This window comes from Notothenia rossii (genome assembly GCF_949606895.1).
Source record: "Notothenia rossii genome assembly, contig: SUPER_3_unloc_1, whole genome shotgun sequence".
NCBI lineage: Eukaryota > Metazoa > Chordata > Actinopteri > Perciformes > Nototheniidae > Notothenia > Notothenia rossii.
The window spans coordinates 246,385-266,554 of record NW_027640359.1 but is presented as its reverse complement, the minus strand read 5'-3'; the positions used below and the strand labels follow the sequence as shown (position 1 = coordinate 266,554).

The 20,170-nt window shown below is 45.1% G+C and overlaps 2 protein-coding genes and 1 long non-coding RNA gene across 3 annotated transcripts; 2 read left to right on the top strand and 1 right to left on the bottom strand.

Annotated features, from left to right (window-relative positions):
• Positions 1–603: 603 nt before the first annotated feature.
• LOC307034616 (zinc finger MYM-type protein 1-like) lies at positions 604–2,737 on the bottom strand (the record flags this gene model as incomplete). The annotated part of the gene is made up of 2 exons (XM_079696265.1): positions 604–1,154; positions 1,561–2,737. The coding sequence occupies 2 exons, from the start codon at positions 2,735–2,737 to the stop codon at positions 604–606; spliced, it is 1,728 nt and encodes a 575-aa protein (XP_079552391.1).
• A 3,220-nt stretch (positions 2,738–5,957) lies between these two features.
• Positions 5,958–6,819, top strand: LOC307034612. The gene is made up of 3 exons (XR_013806949.1): positions 5,958–6,094; positions 6,236–6,658; positions 6,786–6,819. It is a non-coding gene; the product is annotated as an uncharacterized lncRNA (long non-coding RNA).
• A 4,353-nt stretch (positions 6,820–11,172) lies between these two features.
• Positions 11,173–18,700, top strand: LOC307034617 (uncharacterized protein). Its single transcript, XM_079696266.1, has 6 exons — positions 11,173–11,261; positions 17,401–17,518; positions 17,716–17,820; positions 17,903–18,088; positions 18,176–18,330; positions 18,533–18,700. The coding sequence occupies exons 1-5, from the start codon at positions 11,181–11,183 to the stop codon at positions 18,235–18,237; spliced, it is 552 nt and encodes a 183-aa protein (XP_079552392.1). The 5' UTR covers positions 11,173–11,180; the 3' UTR covers positions 18,238–18,330; positions 18,533–18,700.
• Positions 18,701–20,170: the final 1,470 nt, after the last annotated feature.

The following is a 20,170-nucleotide window of genomic DNA, read 5'->3' as shown; positions in this document are numbered from 1 at the left end:
CCCTATACCAGGGGTCGGCAACCCGCGGCCCTCGAGCCGCATGCGGCCCTTTAAGCCCTCTGCTCTGGCTCCCTTGAGCTTAGACAAAAATAAGAAGGAAATAAAATAAAAGTATTTGTAGGACTATTTATATTTTGTTGCATGGTTGAAAATGTTTCGTATCTTGTATTTTGAGGTGATACTGTGACACATAAATAAAAAACAAAACTGTTTTAATTTGGTCAACTAAAAATATGCGTCACACAGGGACGTCGGAACTATTTTCTGGGGGGGGGGTGCGGGATTTTTGCTGGGAGGGTCGGGGGGGAAACTCACACTATCAATGATTAACGAACTCGACACGTAGGCCTAATAGCCTAGGCCTATACATAACAGATATAGGCTACATAAACACACGCAGCATCTTAATTGTTACGAAAATGTATGAAACAAAATGAATTAATGAATTAATCAAGCCTTTATTAAGGAACATACTGTAGCCTAATAGGCGATAACATAGGCCTACAGCATTCAGAAAATCAACAGCATAATACAGCCTTTACGAACATAGGCCTAATGGAACATTCAGAAAAATAACGGTTTACTTTGCGCTCGTAAGGGCTTTTAAACTGTTCCAAAAGTAGACCTTCTCTCCGTTGTTCTGCTGATAAATTCTTTAAGCAGGGCCGAGACATCGCATTCATCGAGAAGGTCGCTATGCGCATTCATAATGGCCAAATGAGTGAGTCTCTCCTGCTTAATAGTATTGCGCAGCCACGTTTTCAACCTGCGCAACGCCGAGAACGAGCGCTCGGATGCCGCGACAGAAATGGGCAGAGCCAGACAGAGCTTTATGAGCCTCTCCGCTTCCGACAGCATGGAGCGGGATTGGGGCTGCAAGGTGTGCAGAATGGCCAATACATCCTGAATGGTTTTCACTTCTCGCCCCCTACACACGTCGCTCAGGATGTCCAGCTCAAGGCTTAGCTGCTCTCTTGAAAAGGAAGTCAGTTCCAGGGAACCCACATCCACTCGTTTCCCTTGGGCCGCCTGTAGAACTGCCTGCTCTCGCCCTGCAGCTACGCGGAGTCCTTCCTGGTCAAAGCGCCGCTCCACCTCTGTGCGCACCAAGTCCAGGGCCTCAAACAATTCCCTCTTCCACAGGCTTGGATATTCTTTAATAGTTAAATATAACAGTTAAACAACAACCAACAAATAGTTTCCATATGGGCTGCCTATTTAAGCTGGGTGGGTCAACCTTAAATTTTCAATTTAAATTCAAATTATGAATATGGTTTGTTATGAAAGTAGGCCTATACGTTATTTAGTCAGTTGATACCGTTGTAATGAATTATTAATTGCAGGCTAATTTCGCAAATAAGCGTACATGGATGTAGTACATTATTATGAACTATGATATCGTTTTCTATGGATAGATCAAATCTGTCCACAAATGCTGGAGAGCACGCTCTGTGTGCGTATTTGTTGCATTCTTTCAACATTACAGACCGATGAGCTTTATGATTAATTTTAAAATACTGTTGGCATTATTTATTTATTTATTTAGGCCTATTTATTTACCCTCGTTCTCCAACTCCCGTTCCTCCTCCTCCGCTGTATGGCGAAAACGCGCTGGGGTCTTGCTGGTGCGCACTGGATGAGGAGGCTTCAAGTTGTAGCACTCTGTGTATTGTTTGGTCTTGGCCACAAGGTCAGCGAAGGTGTCATCTTGTCTGAGTGTGTTCAGTCGCTGGCAAAGAAGTTTGGCAGCTTCCATTGATCCAAGGGCTGTGACTTTGGTGCCTTGCAGTGACCGAGCCACGGATTCACATGGCGTAAACATGGTAACGCAGGCAAACAAACCAAAGACTGTGCGCGTAGTGTTGCCCTTTTTGAGCAATCCTGCCACTTTGGCACGCGTCTCCCCCTTGACAATCCTGTCACTCTCCAAGGTCCTAAATGTCTGCAGCATCTCTCCATAGCATGCCAGCAATCGTGACAGTGCCACAACTCTGACGCACCACCGAGTTGGGCACAGGGCAAGCAGGTTGATCACTTCTCCACATCCAAAAAGAGACTGGTATAACGTTTTTCTCTTTGCTGAATCATTAATCACAACTGTGACTTCCCGAACAAAGTTCAGTGTATCGGCAACAAGGCGCACTTCTTTTGCCACTTCTTGCAACACTAAATCCAGAGAGTGGTTTGCGCAGTGGACAAACAAGGAGTCAGGACATGTTTCCTTTAATCTTGCCTGCACTCCCTTGAACCTCCCTGACATGTTGCTGGCTCCATCAAAACAGTAGCCTTTCAGCTTCTCCAGCGGCAGATTTAGCCGAACAAGGACATCTTTAATGCACAGAAAAAGCATCTCGGCGGTTGTGTCTGGAGCGTTGTAAAAGCCCAGAAAGAAATTCTGGACTTCAAGATTGTCATCTGCAAATTGTATACTGCATGAGAACTGTTCTTTTCCACTGACGTCGGTGGTCCCATCAGCAGTTAAGCCGAAAAAAGGACTTTCGGATGCTTTGGCTCCGATTTTCCTCTGGATGTCATGGGCAAACAGCTCCAGAACTTCATTCTGGATGCTGCCCGACATCCAATTGTCCCTCCTCTTCATCCAGTTTTGCAGGTCAGGATCAGCGCGTACCCTCTCGACCACTAGCTGCCACAACACCCCATCCCGATTTGCAGCTCCTCTCAGAGGGAGTCCCTGGCGCCCCAGGAATCTCACGCTGCTGAAAACGAGCTCCAGCATTTTCCGGGCTGTTATTTGTTCTTTAGCAGCAGCCTCAGACAAAAGCGCATTAATTGGCGTAGTTTTCAATGCAGCCAATCTTTGAGTCGCATCTAAATGAATGCGTGTTTTCTCGTGGTCTCTGATTTTCTCCTTTGCTTTTCTCCAGTTTGAAAAGCCCGTATCTTTCAAAAACGGACTGTCAGCTTGTTCTGACCCGACCAACTTGCGCTTGACAGCTGACCTGCACACACCACACACAATGCCATCACTGACCGCGATGTATTCCAGCCACGGCCACTCTCTGAACCAGGCGGCCTTGCAGGAACGAGTGAAGTTCTCACCCAACTTCTTGGCAGGAAAATTGTAATCCTGTGGTGGTTTGCATGATATTGCCTCTTCTTGGCTAGCACCGGGTGCTGGTGGTGGCGCTGGGGAGGGAGGACGAGGCCGAGGGCCGCCGGGCCCTTCGGCTGCCTGCTGCTGCTGTCCGGTTGCTGGCACACAGCCTCTAGGTGTCTCTCTCGGACGTTTAGCTGGGTCGGGCGGATTTGTAAAAAAATCTGAAATTCGTTTTTGAGACATAGGCTAGTTCTAGCTGGCGTAGTTGAACTCAAATCATGTAGCCTATGCATATGCTAAAAACAAATGAGAGCCGCGAACACAGCAAACATAAAAAAAATTCCCGCTACTTTTTTTTTTTTTTTTTTACACATAGGCCAACGTCACAGTGAGCTGTCAGATGCAGTCTGCATAGCAACAGCTATGCCATGCCAGCCAGGCTGCTGTATTGAGCCAGGCAGGGTGCATATCACATCAAAAGATCTGTATTAAGAAATACATGTAAGTCAGACAAATTGAGTTTAAATTCAGAATCTTTATTTTTATTTTTTTAACGTAGGCTAATCCTGTGATTCCTGAGGCTGACGGGAGGGGGTGCTGCCGCACCCCCCGCACCCCTAGTTCCGACGTCTATGGCGTCACATCCTGCTACGGTCCCGCGCCAGCGCCTTTTCCTGCGGGTGAATAACCTGACCCCCAGCTCGATGAGCGAACTATGGATAAATCAAAGAAAAGTACCGGAGGAACACAGGATTTAATTCTGTGTGGACAGAGTTAGATGCTTTCACAGCAAACGATGCTGGTTTACCGGTATGTTTGATATGTAGAGAGAAGTTGTCAAAGGTGCTGCAGCCTTTAAATATCGAGGAACAACACGGGAGAGGAAGACAGCCGACGATCTTCAGTCATAATTCAATGGGGTATGTAATTTATTTCAGAAAACACTTTTTGTTATATTCCATGGAATGCTCTTAACATCCCGATAGCAATGAATATATTAAATGCTTTGACAATAAATACATACAAAAATTAATCTCTGGAAGCCGTAGCGCTGTAAAAAGCACGACCAATCATCTGAGCCGGCCCGGCTAAAATAACTGGATGGCCTACCTGCCTGTCAGCCTTCCATCTGTGCACAAACGTATCTCGTGGCCTCATTGATGATGCGCGTTCGTGTGTGTGGAGGAGGGGCTCTGTAAGGAAGTTTGAAGGAAGAGGCAGATTTTTCCCGGTTGTGTATTTTCAAATTCTAGCGCACTCGAGCTGGTTTCTCCATTCTTACCTACCCCACCGTTAACTCTTTTTAGGTTGCAGCTATATGTTTTATTTATTTCAAAGTGGGCACATTTTTACTATATATTTGTTTCCTTCAAATGTGCAGAGGACTCCCCAACTGCTGTGTTTAATTTATTTTAAAGTAGGCCTGTGTATTATTTTTAATTCTCCTAATAGGAGTTCTTTGTTTCTTATTAGAGGTTAACAGTTTTATACTTAATAGTTTTATATAACGTAATAAATAGCCTAATAAATGCAAAAAACTGTAGTTTTTGTCTGATATAACAATAAAGACAACTTTATTAGCTATCAAGCTATGAAATATGTTTTGCGGCTCCAGACAATTTTTTGGGGGAAAAAGGAGCAAAATGGCTCTTTTGGTCAAAAAGGTTGCAGACCCCTGCCCTATACCAAAACATTTTAATCATACCTTTCCCTCATAATCCTGATGTTGGTCTAAACTTTAATTCACTTAATATTAGGCTAGTTTAAATTACAGCTAAACCTATGATCTAACTAACACCTTTTTTTGTTTCAGCACAATGTCGAAAGAAACTGAAAAAACAAACAAACTAGAAGCTTTTCTTCTGCTTGGGGATGCATATGTTGAGGACACACAGGCAAGTTTCTTGTTTTTTTTATACCCAAAGTGTCATTATTTAAATCCAGTTAGTTAATGCCCATTTTTTTCTCCCTCTGTGTTTCATTACATTCCATGTCCATAAAGAAACTAAACAAGGAGACTCAACAAGGAGAATCAACAAGGAGACTCAACAAAGAGACTCAACAAGGAGATGCAAAAAGAAGACTCAAAAAGAAGGACGAACCACGACCAAAAGTGACCTGGTGGAAGAGAGACCAAGATGGGCAACGTGTGGCCAGCAGCAAACGAAGGAAAAAAAATATATTCTAATGGTTAGTCTACATTTTATGAATTTAATCAAAGTCAGTATATGTGATTTAAAGTAGCCACTGGTTTAATATTGCTGTTGATACTTCATATTTCAATATATTTGCACATCGATTTTGTCAGAGGACTAAGGACTAAAACCAATAAGCGGATGTAAATGACATGATAATGCAAAAATACATTGAGCTTTGATATTTGTCATGTTTGCTGAAGGTTGGTGTTTTTGTAACATTTCTTTAAATCTGTCAATTAGCTAAAATAATCTGTTCAATGGGTTTGAATAATTCCCCCCCCCAAACAGATGGTACTCCTCCATGCAGTAGTTCCACCATAACAACACCATGTCTAAGCTACCAAGATCCTGGTAAGAGAAAAAGCTACATTTGAATACTTTTTCTAGATAAGGTATGTTTCATATGAAATGTTTTCCTCATGGTATGTATTTATATTTATGTATTTAAAGATTTTAATATGCAGAGAATTGAAGACCTTCTACGAGACTCTGAGACCATTAAGGAGCAAGAAGTTGGTGATGTGCCACCATTGTCATCTTGGACTCAAAGGCAAAAAGAGTTTCAACAGTGTTGGCAACAGGCGAGGCCACAGAAAGTTGAGAACTTATTAATGACTAAGAATCAAGATGACCTGCAATCACTGTCTCCTGGAAGAAGCTGTCATCCGTTGTGAGGAATGTATGCCATTAGAGTGGTTTTGTGCTGAGTGTGATATATTGGTTCATACAAAACACACTCTGCACAGTAGGCAAACCACCTGTAATGGATTTTACAAGTACATTCCTCCAACAGAGTCTGTGAAACTCCAGGATGGCAAATACATCATTTCTAAACAAGGTTAGTGTCCCATTTTTTTTAATTGACAGACTTTTTTCCCCTCACAAAAAAACTCATTTTAATCTCAAATTGCATTCTGTTATCATAGTGCTTGCTTACAACATTGTTCAATCTCATCCTGATTGTACTTTAATCTTGCAGATCGTTTGCTTCCAACATCCTTTCCTTCAAGGATATGTTCTTGTGAAGTTTTCGATGTTGCAGTCTCTGTTGGAAGACCTACACCTATTGGTTTGCATAAATGGTAGGTTTTGGTGAAATTGTTTTTTTTAAAGTATTTTTTAACTAATTGTTTTTTTCTTTATGTGTTCTTAAAGAAATGTTTTGTTCCAGAATCGTAATCTTAATGTTCCAGAGCTAACATGCAAACATTGCACTAAGAAGTGGGGTCCAGAATTCAATGACTTGGTTAGGAGTGGATACTGGCCAGCTACCATGCAAGCACAGACCCTGTTCCACCAAGATCTGTTCCATTCCTTTGAGGCTATGAAGACGGCAGCTCCAGGAATGTCTAGACAAGCCTTTACTGCAATGTTGGACCAGAGAACAAAGCAGTTTGGAAGAGTAAGTACAAATGTGAAGCTGATAGACAAATACATGTATTATCATAATAAATATATTTATGGCCAAATATGGATGAGCGAGATATGATAAAAAATATGATAACATATATAATGTATTTTTATTTCAGACTGGCAAGGTGAATGCAGATGCTTTTCAGAGAAACTTTCTGAAGTATGTGTACTGCACATTTGAAGAGAACTTCTGGGTAAAGAGCCATTTGTCTGTCCAGCCTGTAGCCCTGAAATGGTGGCTGTTTCAGTAGATGGCAATAGGAAACTTTACAGGTTCCAGAAAATAAACCAGTATGTTTTTTTACATTGACACAGCACTTGTCGTTAGTCCTTGTATTTTAATTTGACATTGGGATTGCTATTTTTATTTATTTTTTACATGACATGTCATATAGACGCTTTTATCCAAAGCGACTTACATACATTCAGTACAGTGGACAATCCCCACAGGAGCAATTAGTAGCTATTGTTCTTTCCTGTTATATAGCTGTTAAAACTACAGCTGTTGAATCTAAAATATTTCTGTTAGACTTTATAACCTTGTTTTGAAAGATGTGCTTTAAATATAATTATTATTATTATTACTATGTTCAGTTTGTAACTAGAGTGGTTATCACAGGGCTCGACATTAAGGACTGCCCGATGGCCCGGGGCCATCTAGTATTTAGCTCGGGCAATGAAGCCTCACCTGCTGGTTGCCCGATCGGGCAATCTATTATGCCAGTATCATGCAGCTCACGGATCAGTAATGAGCAGTGCTTGAATTGGGCCGGTACTCACCGGTACGCAGTACCGGCACTTCTGATTTTTACCCATGTGGTACCGGCACTTCTTACTGAGTACCGGCAAGGTGCCGGTACTCAGTAAAATGCCGGTACTCAGCCGCCGGCAATATACGTATATATTGTAAACGCAACGCAGCGCAAATGTGGGTCTGACTCTGCTTCACAGAGGGTGACTGGCTGTCTACATGACGTGGCCTGCCGACATTGCCACTTTCATACAGATCATACTAATCCCCTCGATTGGTCTCTGTGTGTCATTCAAGCTCGGGAGGGTGTGTGTTGGTGTATGTGTGGCGCGAGCGAGCGAGAAAGCGCGCGCACCGGTTACGTGTATTGTTGTTAGCATCTGGTCCTAGCTAGCTGCGCTAACGGATATAAGGAGCTTTTTCAACAACAAGGTGGAGGGAAAGTCCTTTGCTGTCAGACTGAGAGGCTGATAACTACAGCTCTGGTGAGGTAAATTACTCTCTGAGTCTTTAGATAGTTAACGTAGTTTAAGTTATCTCAGTGGGTCTCAAACGGTTCGGTCACCATTTATGTAAACACATATTTCCATTTGAGGGGGTAGTGATTAGTAAAATATGCATGAATAATACAAACAAAATGTTAACTAGGTGAAAAAAGGTAAGATAAACTTGTTGAGAGCTAAAACTAGTCTTTGCTGTTGCCTCAAAGAGGAGCAGGGGGGAGAGGAGGGAGACAGGAGAGGCCGATTCAGGAGCCCAGACACACTCACAACTATAAATGAACCAAAAACAAATAAATAAACAAGTTTCAATGTTTTTTCATATTGGATATTGTATGTTATTTGTTATGGCCATGTACTTATGATTTTATGATTATTTAAATGTATACATTTTTGTTTCATATGGGTGTAGTCTCTTTATTTCCCCCTCAAAATGCACCAGATTGATGCATTTAAGTCCCAACATTTAAAAAAAAATCTTACCGGGGGAGCATGCCCCCGGACCCCCCTATAGGATTTGAGGCCCGGCCCCACTGTTCCCAAATAGATTTGCAATTTTTTTTAAATAGTAACCCATCTCCATATGTTTATTTTTGGGTAGTAGATTTAAACTAGAGGGCTATCACTTTGTGCAGCAACGCTATTGACAAATAAATCCAGCAAAATGGCACAAAAAACTGGTAGTGGCCTCAGGGACGAGGAGTCATTTAACCAGCCAGTAGGAATCAAGCTTTACTTTCTTTTATATCCATAAAGAAAAAGTAAATCTGTTTACAGTTGTTTCATTATGGATGTTGAGAGGTATCCATATATCTCTTCATTTTGCTCTCAAATTGCACCAGATTGATGCATCTAACTTCAATATTTAAAAAAAAATGTTCCTAGGGGAGCATGCCCCCGGACCCCCCTAGACTAGAGGGTGTCAGGTCCACTCCCCACTTATAAAAATAGCACTTTACCACTGCACCCCCTCTAATCTCAGATGCACCCTGAGTCATTTTGTTTAAGTACAGTGAGCCTTTCTAAAATATACAGTAAAGAGATAAACCCACCAGCATTATAGGATATACTATGACTTTGTGCGAAATACTTGTTGCTGATTTAGAGTACTGGCACCTTTTTTATTCCAATTCAAGCACTGGTAATGAATGACCCGACAGTAAAACTAAACATATCTATAACTAGTTTAGGTAGTTTGAGAGGTAATTAAAATAGCTACGTGTGATATTCTAACCTGAAGTTTGTGTTTTGTCCGCTCACCGCTGCATCTGATCGTGCAGAGCTGCGTGTCGACTCGTCAGCAGCAGCTGATCTCTCTCTCCAGTCAGATTAGACTTCACTCGCGTTTATGTCCATATCGATCAGATCCAGCTAGTTGTAGATAATGATATGACTACCTGCTTATTAAAAGACACCTAAACAATAAGTGTCGCTATGCAACTGGGTCAGGCCACAAAGTATAGCGCAGCATTATGCATTTGTTTACATGCCCACCGGAACCCAGAGGCATTACCAACAGATCAACGCACAATCAACCCATACATGACATCTCTTTCTCCACATTAAGTGTTAGACATTAGAATTGACTATTCTTGTCTGTCACATACTCTTCTTGTCTGTCACAGAAGTGGCGCAACTGAAGCGGTATTGCGCTAAAGGGAAATTATTTTGACCGAAGAGATTTAGATTTGCCGGCTAACGGGAACTCTGACGTCGCCATTTTGTGTGCTTCGCGGATGCGCTCGGGTCTGCTCGGTCAGCTTCCGGATGAGGAGGCATTCGTTCGACCAACTTACAGTAGATAACATTACAAACATTTTTAACAGGGGCCATAATAGTGTAAATAATGTTTGTTTTGGCATTTATAACTGAATGTAATGTTATCTACTTTTTTACATCTGGGAAGGCATTTGCCTTCATCAGATGGAAAGTGTCTTGACCAACAACTTAAGTATTTCTTATAGCTATGCAGGGCATGCGAGCAAACGCAAACAAGAACAAAAAAACAAGTGAAATGAAGAATAAAATTGAAATTGTACAATATAATATTGTGGTGGTTCATCTTATAATTCAGTCTAGAGAATGCACCAGACAGCATCTAAGACCTGCAAAAACCTACATTTTCTAGGGGGAGGCCCCCCAAACCCTTCGTGCCATTTCGTCCGCGCGCATTTTTCAGGGCAATCTCTACTGGGCTCAGGGCCATCTGTCAATTAGCTTAGATGGCCCACAGGGCCATCTCCCAAAATCCTTAATGTCATGCCCTTCTATAATTACTTTTCTTATAGGAGTGAAGAGCCAGGCTTCTTTGACGGAGTGTTTCTAGCCCAAGACTCTGAGGTTTCCCCTTTTGTGGAGGATGTTCGAGAGGATGTCAAAAGTGTGAGTTTTAAATTAAGCAGAGCAAAATGTATCTCACCTTTTTTAATAACTAATTGAAGTTAAAATAGTAGTAACACAGTTGCCTTCATATGTTTTTGGAGATGGGATAGAAGTGTTGAGACCATATGACAGGGTGATGAGGTTAGCAATGCGGTCAAACTGCCACTAACATTATTGCTATAAAAGTGGATTGAAAAAACAGCTAAATTCTAATCCAGAATATATTACACATTTGGAGCCTTCCAATTATCCAACAATGGGTTTGTTATTATCCAGGGAGTTGCATATCCAGGTGAATCTGGCAGTCGAGCACAAAACACTTGTGTGTAATAGTTTATATGTTTGATAATACCGTCAGTTGGTCCCACTATCCAGTGTTTTGAAATAACTTCTGATAATGATTCGGCATGTACCATATCTTGACAAAGTGTCAGAAGCCTTGCCTCATCTTCAGCCCTAAAGGAAATGAGACATTGCTTGTCTGTGATGCATGCCAAAGCCCACAAAACCAAATGCGAGGTGAGGATTTGAATTACTTAAACAACAATTAATGGTAAATCTGACCACTACACATGAGTCTGAACTGATCCAAGAGAATGTTTTTAAGTTATGAGTTGTTGACCTTGAGATTTGCATCAACATTGATTACCTCATGCTTTAGATTATTTGGAATGCACGGAACCAGGAGTGTGCCGGCACCACTCTTGGTGAAGAAGTGGAACAAGTAAACAGCTTCTTATCCAGATGTGGCCTAACAACTAAATACATGGCCAAGTCAGATTTGTGAACTTTTTTGGGCCCTGCCTTCCTGTAAATGTACACATTTATATTTTATAACATTGTAATGAGATGTATTCTTCTTCACAGCAAGAACTGACATGCTCACAGTCCATGCTATGGGCTGGAATCATCGCAAAGAGAATGGCCTCCACATTGCCATGTCCTCTAGATTCAAAAAAGTATGTTCTCATTCATAACACTCCGTTCGATGTCTCACTATGGGATGCGCCTCAACGCATATGCACCAGAAGCATCAATCTCATTACGCCAATCCTGATTGGCTGGTGATCTTGACGCCAACGTCAGGGAATCCACCAACCCTATAAGTAGCTTGCGCCACGACGCAGGCGTCATTCAAACACCTCTTCTCGCTTCGGAGCACATCTCGAGAAAGATCAGTAGCTAGCTAGCTTAACGGTCCACAGATTGATTTACGAAGCTAACCTTCGGTCGACGGACGCTCGCCAGCTACTTTTGCTTCGCACGGGAATTCCCTTTATTAACACTCCAGTTAATATCAGAATCTACCCTGCCGTTTTTTTCCAACGGATAACGGTAAGGTTTTTGGATTTTTTCCCGCAAACGGTAACACGCCTGTTGCTCGTTTGTCCCTTCTACGCCGCACCAAGGCTAGCTAGGATGGACACTTCCCTCCCTCACACCAGAGGAGACGGAGTGTCGGAGGCTCGGCTCTGCGGCTGCGGGCTAAAGATATCGAGTACTGACTCACACCAGGTCTGCTCGTCTTGCCTCGGGCTGCAACATGCCCAGGAGGCTATCGACACCCCCGGAGCGTGCGGGCATTGTTCCCGCTTTACCGCCAAAAGCCGCCGCCGACGGCTAGCACGCCAAGCTAGCATGCCGGTCCGAGACCTCCTCATGCCTGTAAACTCGCCGGCCGGCGAGCAGGGCATGGTGGCGACCACCACGGGTGCCGGGTCCCGCGCTGTGTCAAGCTGGGACTCGGTGGCGGCGACAGCCGCGGGAAGGGGGCCCCGTGCTGAGTCAAGCTGGGGCTCCCAACTGGACCTCACCATGGTCTCACCCGCGGAGGATGTCCTGGAGCTGGACTATGAGGAGGAGGAAGAAGAATACGCCCCGGAGTTTCTTCTTTCCGACTCAGACGAGGGCGAAGATGACATCTTCGTCTCGTCTGCCCAGGCTGCCAAGCCTGGGGCCATGTCCGCCTCCCCGGGCGAAGGCGAGCCACCGCTCCCCCGCCTCAGCATGGACCTGCAGGCCGTGTGCCAACGCGCTGCATCCAAGCTGGACATCCCCTGGCCTGAAGCGGCCAGAGAGCCCTCCAGGTCTAGATACGAGGGAAAGAACTTGCCCCAAGCCGCGAGGCTGACCAGGCAACTTCTCCCCGTATTTCCAGAGCTGCTGGACGAGGTGTCGGTCTCCTGGAGAGACCGCCCCTTCAGCAGCAAGGCCCCAATCCAGGGAGCCTCCTCTCTGGACTGTGAGGGCATGGAGAAGCTCGGGTTACTCCGCATGCCTCCTATGGAGCCGCTTGTGGCAGCCCACCTCCAACCGCGGGTGTCGGCGGCCCCGAGCAGGAACCCCACACTGCCGACAAAGGCGGACCGGTTCCAGTCCGCAATGACTGAACGGGCCTACAAAGCGGCTGCTTTGTCCGTCAGGGCGCTGAATGTCTCCTCCATGCTAACCGCGTACCAAGCGGAGCTGTGTGCGGACATGACGGTGAAGCCTGAACCGGCCGTGTGGGAGGAGATCATGGCGATCACAGACATTTGCCTCCGCGTACAGCGCTGTGCAGTCCAGGCCACAGGCAAATCGCTAGGGATGATGGTGGTGCAGGAGAGAGCCAGATGGCTGAACCTGACAAACCTCCCCGACCGGGAAAAGGAGGACGTGTTGGACATGCCAATCGTCCCTGAGGGCATATTCGGCTCCGCTCTTGCCTCCATGCAACAACGGTGTGAGGCCAAGAAGAAGGAGGATGAAGCTCTCCAGCTTTGCCTCCCTCTGAAAGCCCAGCCGCCGCCCCCAACGGTCCTGCGACGGACCTTCTCCCAGGCTACCCTGCACTCGGCCCTGTTCAAGGTCCCGAGATGGCAGAAGCCACAGCCCGCCCCCGGTCTCCCACCGAGACGCGAGGCGCGGACGAATTGGCCAAGAAAGTCCCCGGGCCCGGCAGCAGCCACACAGGCGCCGCCGACCCAGACTTTCAGTCACCAGGCGAGGAAGAAGAAGAGGGCAGCCTGACAGCCTTCCCTCCCCCCCTCGGGGAAAGGGCTGGAGGTTTCCTGTTCTCTTTCAGCCCTGGATCGTGTTCCACACGTATCCAGCACCCATGTGTTTCCGGGGGACAACCACGCTCCCGCCTTCCCGCCGCCTCGGGTGATGACTGCACGTCATCCTCCAGTTCGCGCCATGAGGGAAGCAGACTTCACAACACTGACAACAGTTCCTGCCAGTCGTTCAAGTCACACAAACACACACAAGGGTCTAAAAATAAAATGTTTGCCACTGTTGCTTCCAGGCTTAAAGCCAAGGGCACAGTCGAAAATATTAAAAAGACAAATAATAATGTCAATAATCAGTCAGGTGACTGCCCCGCTTCTGAGAGTGGCTATGAACGCCTCTCTCGGAATGCGGACGGTGGCCGGGTCTGTGAACGCACCATCACCGCGCGCCCATGCGCAGTGTCGACCGAGGTTGTCACCCTAGAGCGCCACCGTGTTCAGACACTAGAGGGCGCCATAACACAACCAATGCGGTCACAGGGTGCAGACAACAGAGATATGGTGACATCCCCGCACGCTCTGAGGAGCGAAAGGTGGAAAATGCTCACATGCTCTGCTTGGGTTTTCAAGACGATATCACGGGGCTACAGACTCCAATTCGCTGTCACCCCCCCTCGCTTCTCGGGCATTGTGCAATCACATGCCCGGGGAGCGTCGGCTCACATTCTAGAGCAGGAGATTCTCTCGCTACTAGAAAAGAAAGCCATATCCATCGTACCCTCCAAACGGAGTCAGAGCGGCTTCTATTCCAAATATTTCCTCGTTCCCAAACGGGGAGGGAATGGAATTCGCCCCATCCTAGATTTAAGGGCTCTGAACTGGTATCTCAGAAAATACAAATTCCGGATGCTCACTCACACATCCCTACTGCGTCTCGTGCATCAGGACGATTGGTTCACATCAATCGACCTGAAAGACGCGTATTTTCACATCCCAGTATATTATCCACACAGGAAATATCTGAGGTTCGCTTTTCAGGGTGTCTGTTACGAGTACAGAGTGCTTCCCTTCGGTCTGTCTCTCAGCCCACGGGTGTTTGTGCGATGTACGGAGGCAGCGATAGCCCCGTTAAGACAACAGGGGATTCGCCTGGCAACCTATTTAGACGACTGGCTCCTTCTGGCACAGTCGGAGCAGGAGGCTATTATGCAGACGAATATCCTCATGAAACACCTGCTCGACCTGGGTTTTGTAATAAACACAGAAAAGAGCATGTTGTCCCCAGCCCAGTCGGTGCTCTTCCTGGGCTTACGCCTGAGCTCGGTGCCCTTCACAACCCGCCTGTCAGCGGAGAGAGTGAGAGCCTTCAGGGCTTGCCTCGCTCGTTTCCATCCACGCAAATATGTTCTCTTCAGATCGTGTCTGCGGTTACTGGGGCTCATGGCGTCAGCCATCCTAGTAGTACATCTGGGCCGCTTACACATGAGGGAATTTCAGCGCTGGGTAGCTGCCCTCAGACTAAACCCCGCGGGTCATGGCGCGCGGAGAGTGATGGTCACTGTGCACTGCGTAACGGCGCTACGCCACTGGCTGCACCCGACTTTCCTGGTGCGAGGCGTGCCTATGGGTGCTGTCTTATCGCGGAAGGTGGTCACCACGGACGCATGTCTGACGGGCTGGGGGGGCATATACGAAGGTCGACCTGTGAGGGGTGTCTGGAGCAGAGACCTCCAACGGTCACACATAAATTATCTGGAGCTCTTAGCGGTGTTTCTCACCCTAAGACGCTTTCTGCCTTTTCTCAGGGGACATCATGTCCTCGTGAGGACAGACAACACGACCACAATATCGTATATAAACCGCCAAGGGGGTTTGCGTTCTCTACAGTTACACATGCTGGCACGCAAACTGATCTTATGGAGCTGCGGACGTCTCCTCTCTCTGAGAGCGACACACGTACCGGGAGTGATGAACCTCGGGGCAGATCTGCTGTCCAGAGGTGCACCACTATACGCAGACTGGACTCTACATCCAACGATTGTGAGTCAGCTGTGGGCGTGTTACGGCCGGGCCGCGGTAGATCTGTTCGCATCAAAAGAAAATGCTCAATGTCAGCTGTTCTTTTCAATGCGCGATCTAAATGCACCGTTAGGCGTGGACGCGCTCGCGCACGTTTGGCCCCCGGCCCTTCTGTACGCGTTCCCACCCCTGGCTCTAATACCTCCAACTCTGGCCAGAGTGAGAGAACAACGCCACACACTGATCCTGATAGCTCCACACTGGCCTGCAATGTACTGGCTGGCGGAGATATATCAGCTGCTGTGCGGACAGCCGTGGCAGCTCCCGCTACGCAGGGACATACTATCTCAGGCGGGGGGGATGATTTTTCACCCACACCCAGAGCACCTGGCGCTATGGGCCTGGCCCGTGAGTGGTATAACCTCAGTACAGTGGGGCTCCCTCAGGAAGTGATAAACACTATTCAGAGTGCAAGGGCTTCCTCCACCAGGTCTCTCTATGACTGTAAGTGGAGGGTGTTTGAGGAGTGGTGTCTTCAAAGGAAACACATCTCTTTTCAATGCCCTGTCGGTGTGATTCTATCATTTCTACAGGATCTGATTGATAAACACAGAGCTTTCTCCACGATCAAAGTGTACCTGGCTGCTATTGCTGCATGCCATGTGGGCTTTGGGGGAAAGACGGCTAGCCAACATCCCTTGGTCTGCCGTTTTATGAAAGGGGCTCGCCGGCTCCTCCCCGTTTCCAGGTCATTGGTGCCCCTGTGGGACTTGACAGTGGTTTTAGATGGGCTCGCTCGAGCTCCATTTGAACCCCTGGAAGACGCTGACATGAAGCACCTGTCACTGAAGACAGTGTTGTTACTGGCTCTGGCATCTGCTAAACGAGTCAGTGATATTCACGCGCTCTCTGTGCATCCTTCGTGTACTCAGTTTGCCCCGGGGCAAACGAGAGTATTGCTGAAGCCCAACCCGGCCTTTGTGCCTAAGGTGGTTGGCTCATGCACTCCCATTGACCTTGAGGCATTTCCTTCACCGCTAGGTTCCTCTGGGGAACAGCGGCCGAATTTGCTTTGCCCGGTTCGTGCTTTGCGCACTTATATGGACAGGTCGAAAGAGTTTCGGTGCAATGACCAACTCTTTGTATCTTGGGCTAACCCTCATAAGGGCAAGCCCGTTACCAGGCAACGGCTCTCCCACTGGATTGTGGAGACGATTGCTCTGGCTTATACGAGTCAGGGTTTGCAGGCACCAACGGGCCTGCGCGCTCATTCTACTCGTGGATTGGCTACATCCTGGGCTTTGTTCAAGGGTGTTTCCATTCAAGACATTTGTGCAGCAGCGAGCTGGTCCTCGCCGCTCACTTTTGTCCACTTTTACAGGCTAGATGTTTCTGCTCCAAGTGTGGCCCGCGCAGTGCTGGGCCCCGTATTGGGACAGGGTTCTACCTGTTAAGTTCTGTTTTTGTGTTGGTGATTTTCGAGATAAGCATGTCTGGCAATGCGGGAGTCTCAATATCCCATAGTGAGACATCGAACGGAGTGTTATGAATGAGAACTATAGGTTACTTACGTAACCCCAGTTCTCAGAGTAACATGAAGTGAGATGTCTCACCTGACGGCCCTTCTTGCTGAGGCGAAGCGAGAAGAGGTGCTTATTTTGAATGACGCCTGCGTCGTGGCGCAAGCTACTTATAGGGTTGGTGGATTCCCTGACGTTGGCGTCAAGATCACCAGCCAATCAGGATTGGCGTAATGAGATTAATGCTTCTGGTGCATATGCGTTGAGGCGCATCCCATAGTGAGACATCTCACTTCATGTTACTCTGAGAACTGGGGTTACGTAAGTAACCTATAGTTTGTGTATTGAAATGGAGATAACTATTTTAAGCTTTAAAATTTGACATTTAAGTCCACCCAATATATATAAAAATTACACCCCCATATAGACATTGCAGTGATGCAGGACTAGAGCTACGAAATTCATTAAATATGTTATTGTGTTAATTTCCTCCTTAAAATGAATACTTTTGGTTTATTTTCATTTAATTATTTTATAAAATGGAATGATTCTGTTTTGCTATTTTGCAGACAGCAGAAAAGACAGAGGCTGTAACTGAGAGCCTGAAGAAAATGCAGGACCAGTTGAATTGCTCTGATGACATGCTAGAACTGTGGGTTGATGATGTCAAACAGTGGGCCAGTAAAGGTAAGAACAATGCTGATTTGACGTATACATAGATGGAGTCGGTTCATAAAAACTAAATAATGCTGTCCAAATTAAACTTTGTCCTTTAGTGTGCCTGTTAATGTGCCTGTTAATGTGCCTGTTAGTGTGCGATGTGCAAATAACAGACCTTGATTGTGTTTGAAACTTGTTTTCTTCTTTTTATCTTATTCATTTAGGAAGTGCATCAGCCAGTCCTGCAGATGCTGGTTGTTTGCAGATCTCAATAGAAGCACTCTTTGTGAGCATTTGCCAGAAAAAGCACTACCTTTACGGACAAAATGGTAAGCATTTTGGGACATTTATTGGTTGTGTTGATTAAATCCCGTCAGCTCTTTTGTAATCTATGTTTTACTCTCATTACAGATCGTAACAAAAGGCGTCAAAAGATTGTCCAAAAGGTTGCCCAAGAAAAGAAAAGGTTGCTAGAGGACATCCACAAGTACAACCAGCAACCTGATGGTGACCCTATTGACACCAACTCGGTTGTGGAGAAACTCTCAACCAAATCTGCAGAGAGCATGATCTGGCCTTGGCAGGAACCCAACAGAGGTGCTGTATAAAGATTTTACTTCTAATCTACAAAACTGTAGTAATAAAATGTGTTTATTAATGTGAAATGTTTATATTCATTCTCAGACGGTGTGGACATTCTCACTAAGAAGGGGCTGTTTGACCAGAAGCAAAGCAGATCCTTGTGAAGGAGATAATGCAGCACTGTCAGTACATCAAGGACTCTGTATCAAAGGTCCAGACACTGATGGCCCCAGTTTCATTGATCACACAGACAGGAAGTAAGTGAACCACATGGACTTATTCACTTTAAAATAAATAAGTCAATGTTTTTCAAACCAGCAAAGGCAAACACACTTTAAAGAAGATTTTATCCATCTGTTTGTTTTTATTTGAGTCTGACAGCATTCTAGTCTTTCTTGACCTAAATATGTTTTCTCTGAATAATTTTCACAATTGATATGTTTGCTATACAACTTGTAGGCTATCCGAATGGAATCACAGAGGAGGGGTACAAGGGCCTTATGTGTCTTCTCAGGAGAAATCTGCATGACCTCAGACTCAAACAGCAGACAGTAGCAGGCGCCTACAGAGGAATTCTGGAACCCAATCCTAGGCTGGTGGAGGAGGAGGACGAGGAAAGAAGGAAAAGACTGGCAAAGTGACAACAGCTCAGATGATGAAGATGACGCAGAAGAAGGGACTTGACTTGTGGAAAGTTACTTGGTGCCCTTATGCAGTTCTATAGTTAAAGCGGACATATCATGCTTATTCTCAGGTTCATAGGGTGTCCATATATCTGCCTTTACTGTTCTTCATTTTCACAGCTCTCTTCAGCCATTCTGACTTAATAATCAGATTTCAGCTAGCTGACTATTTTAAGTGAATAAAAAGGTAGTAAAGTGACACCAAACACAAAGCAGTCTAACAACTAACCCGTGGTGTTTAGCTAGCTGACAGGCACAACACTAGCACGCTAACACAGCGAGCTAACATGTAGATGTTTCCGTCTGGATTTGATTAAGTGTGCAGTTTTTACATTAAAGCGGACATATTAAGCTTATTTGGGTTGTAAATGAGTGCTTCTACTGTGACATGTTTCCATGCTTTAATGTTGAAAAATTACTTTTTTTCTCATATTACCTGTGCTGCAGCACCTCTTTTCTTTACTTTGTCATGTGCATTATCATATATTGTAACCTGTGTTTTGCTACATATGCTCTTTTATCTTACCAAAATAGTAATAAACTTGATTTTGTACATAACTGATGTTTGTAAATATTTACTGATACCCACTTGATATGTTATTACATTATAGAGTTGTCTTCACACATCAAATAATTAGCTTGAACTGAGGTTACAGTCATGCCATTTATAACAGAGATCGATATTGGATGTGTAACATAATTCATAACTAACTAGAACCTACTGTATGTTGAGGATCGGGAGAGGGACAACAGTTCTTCCAAAAAGCACTGTTAGTGTAAGGGATATCTTAAAGGGTCATATAATAAAGACAGACATAGGCGGTGTAACATTGTTGTAACGTGTAAAGCCCTAACATCAAAGTAACAATTCAACAATATTAACCACATAGTCACCACTTGTCATAAGCTACTATTGGCTATAAAGTTTAATACAAATATTACCAAAAATGTACCCAATACCCATTAAAGCATCCAAGTTGGATCATTATTTTAAAAAGCTTACTAATATGAGGCCATACATAGGAAATATCTCCCATAGTAAAAACTCATCCACCAGTGGTAAACAAATTTAAATGTATTAAATCGATTGTGTGTGGTTGTGGAAATACTGGAAGTAACGTGTGATTGCGTTGCCATGCAACAGCTTTGGTTCATATTAATTTACAAACTCTTCAACTACAACCCTAGTTATATTTAAAACATTTTTAGAAGGCCTCGCAAAATACTTTAATATAAATTAAAATGTGAAGGAATGTGTGTATAACAAAATACATCCGTCATAAACACAATACCGGAAACAGACGTAGGCAAGATCCTCAGCTGTTTGGATGTTTTAGCCGCAAAGCATGTTGGGATATGGTGTTTATGCGATATGAAATCTGAAAACATGTTTTAAAAATAAAATAATACTTTA

What these genes read in the sequence shown, in the direction of transcription:
- LOC307034617 (XM_079696266.1), top strand. Translation starts at nt 11,181, where the DNA reads ATGCTCACAGTCCATGCTATGGGCTGGAATCATCGCAAAGAGAATGGC. An exon ending in TGTCCTCTAGATTCAAAAAA is followed by an intron (nt 11,262 to 17,400) that starts GTATGTTCTCAT and finishes GCTATTTTGCAG; the next exon opens with ACAGCAGAAAAGACAGAGGC. An exon ending in CAAACAGTGGGCCAGTAAAG is followed by an intron (nt 17,519 to 17,715) that starts GTAAGAACAATG and finishes TTATTCATTTAG; the next exon opens with GAAGTGCATCAGCCAGTCCT.